Raw genomic sequence first — 3,051 nt, 5'->3', positions numbered from 1 at the left:
CCTAGAATTCAGCAGGGATTGAACCTGCGTATTCGATGTTCAAAGTCTGAAGAAAAAGAAGTCTGATGAGGAGATGTGGTGATCTCCGAACATCTGCTATAACTTCTACCGCTTAGACTTTGTTGCTTTTTCAATTTTTCTTAATAAAAAATCGTGGTACGAAGCTCAATTAAAATATTAAAAATAAAAAAAAATAAATAAAAATGTTAACAAGCCACAATAACATAGACATATGCATAGTTTAGGAAGAGCCTGCCTGAAACTATACCAAAAAGCAAATAAGCAAATGGATGTATAGAATTGACAACAACAACCACGCTGTCGAGTTTAAATAGCGGCAAATCAGCTGCACTTGATAGTAGTTGGTTGAATAAGGAAAATGAATTAGCAACAAGAGTTTACGGGATGTACATAGCTCAGTGGTTAACGCTTCTGACTTTGAACATCGAATTCGCAGGTTCGATCCCTGCTGAAGTCTAGAAAAAAGAAGTCTGATGAGGAGATGTGGTGATCTCCGAAATAGTGCTATAACTTCTACCGCTTAGACTTTGTTGCTTTTTCAATTTTTCCTAATAAACAATCGTGGTACGAAGCTCAATAAAAATAAAAAAAATAAAAAAATAAAAATGTTAACAAGCCACAATAACATTGACAAATACATAGTTTAGGAAGAGCCTGCCTGAAACTATACAAAAAAGCAAATAAGCAAATGGATGTATAGAATTGACAACAACAACCACGCTGTCGAGTTTAAATAGCGGCAAATCAGCTGCACTTGATAGTAGTTGGTTGAATAAGGAAAATGAATTAGCAACAAGAGTTTACGGGATGTACATAGCTCAGTGGTTAACGCTACTGACTTTGAACATTGAATTCGCAGGTTCGATCCCTGCTGAAGTGGAGAAAAAAGAAATATGATGAGGAGATGTGGTGATCTCCGAAATAGTGCTATAACTTCTACCGCTTAGACTTTGTTGCTTTTTCAATTGTTCTTAATAAACAATCGTGGTACGAAGCTCAATAAAAATATTAAAAAAAGAACAAAAATGTTAATAAGCCACAATAACATTGACTAACACTGATTTCGTTTGTTCCAAAAAATTTAGTTCTTNAACAAAATGTTAATAAGCCACAATAACATTGACTAACACTGATTTCGTTTGTTCCAAAAAATTTAGTTCTTCCATGGTGCAAAATGTGTTTGATGTTAAGCAGTGTATTGCTCAGCTTTGCGTTCAACATTTGCAATTTGTTCAACAACTCTACGCAGGGTTGCCCGGAAAAAAGTTGAATGGCTAAAAATATCAAAATATGAAAAAATATCGAAATATTCGCGTTTGCATTCAACGTCTGGTTGAGCGCCCCTTCAACTCATTGCTTCCAACGAAGTTGGTCGCCAGCTAACATTTAGCCATTCAACTTTTCTTTCGTGCAACCCTGCGTTTTACACTGTTTTACACTCAACCCTGTAAAAGTGCATGTTTTGCGTACTTATCCTTATCGGGCTCACGCATTTCAAAATATTGCCATTTTAAGCAATCTTTGCCATTTAGGCAACCATCTCCCTTGACCAAGCATCAAAGGGCAGAGGATGTGCCGTTTTTGCCTTATTCGAGTGCAATATTTGAAGCAACGAACACAGAATTTTCCTCTTCTACTAACTGTTCAGAAATATCGGTGTCGCTGTATCGCACAAGTGCTCTGCAATGACCAAGTATTTTAACACCTAATGGCCTGTATGCAGATCTCAAGAAAATGACATTTTTGATACTTCACAGCCTGTTGCCTCACTCTTTCCTCAAGAAATAATGGAACGGGCATATATTTCTGTTGCAAACCTGGGTTGCCTTGTGCTCTTTTTTCACAAAAAACTTTAGAAAACCGTAGTAGAAAGCGTAGCAAACTCCTTAAGAACTGCGTGCTGACTTAAGGAAATAATAAATAAATAAAATCTAAATCTATCTCAAATGTTGGTAAATAGTCCATATTTGGAAGAATAATAGAGGCACTTCAGAACTTTCACACAAAAATGTAACAATTCCCCTCTGCAATGAAGAATTGTTCACGGAGAAAAAGGCTTGAACCGACACTGCGGGCACAAAAATATGTAAACAGAGTACAATTTAGCACTTAAGCCAAAATTCCTTTCGCTATATCTTTGTAACGGTACTTCGTAGAACTTTGAAATTTTGACGCTGGTGCGTATGGTGGTAAGTAATCGATTTCTGTTCGTTTACCCGTGCCATTGGTCGGTTTTACTATGCAAATACTCCACGGTGGGACGTAAATTTACATACATAATTTAAAAGGGGTAAAATTCAAATAAGTGACTTTATTATTATCGCAGGTTAATTATATTATTATATTATATTAATTATATATACATACCTGTTAAATATTATTCTTTATATAATTTTTATAGTTTTAAAATATCCGAAATCGACGAGTTTGTTGAGGTCGACAATCAAAAGGCCTTCAGCTATATGTATATTTGGGACTGCGTAATATATGCGTGTGTCACATCGCCTCTTTTTGTACGGACAATTTATACTTCGTGGCTGTTTGAACATAAGTTTATAGAGGTAAGTAAATAAATAACTCTATGTAGTTATGAAAATATACTTTTCGCGAGACATCGGTCAGTCAAAAAAGTTTAGGTACATACAGTGTTTTATGCAATACGGTCAACTGTTTTCTAGTTATTTTATTTTTCGCAAACTTTTTATAAAAATATGGTTATTTCTACAACAAAAATCCCATAAATCAGAGTTCCCAACCTTGCGCAAAATTAAAGAAAATTCTGCAAATTTCCATGAAAATATTGCACTCTTTAGACTAAAGTATGCAGTTTTTTAGTACAGTAAAGTGCAAGTCTGAGGAAGCTAGGACTTACCATTAATTTTTGACAACTTTGTTTGTTGAAGGTGTCGCTCATATTCTCCATATAAAAAACATATCGAAGATTATTACTAAAATTAAATGGGCTAGAAACCTGCATACTACTTTTTTATACCCGAGCGCACTTGTGCACAACGGTATATTAATTTTGTT

General features: G+C 34.9%; 1 protein-coding gene across 1 annotated transcript in view; it reads left to right on the top strand.

Annotated features, from left to right (window-relative positions):
• Ltn1 (E3 ubiquitin-protein ligase listerin) overlaps positions 1-3,051 on the top strand; it is a gene marked incomplete at its 5' end in the record, with an annotated part of 154,912 nt that overhangs the window by 97,816 nt on the left and 54,045 nt on the right. Inside the window, one exon of the mRNA XM_017614667.1 lies at positions 2,423-2,582. Coding sequence (XP_017470156.1) covers positions 2,423-2,582 — 160 coding nt within the window. The remainder of the gene's footprint in view (positions 1-2,422; positions 2,583-3,051) is intronic.

The sequence above is a fragment of the Rhagoletis zephyria genome, unplaced genomic scaffold (assembly GCF_001687245.7).
Source record: "Rhagoletis zephyria isolate East Lansing unplaced genomic scaffold, Rhagoletis_zephyria_1.1 Rzeph_scaffold_00876, whole genome shotgun sequence".
Lineage (NCBI taxonomy): Eukaryota > Metazoa > Arthropoda > Insecta > Diptera > Tephritidae > Rhagoletis > Rhagoletis zephyria.
This window is presented reverse-complemented; position numbering and strand designations above follow the sequence as displayed.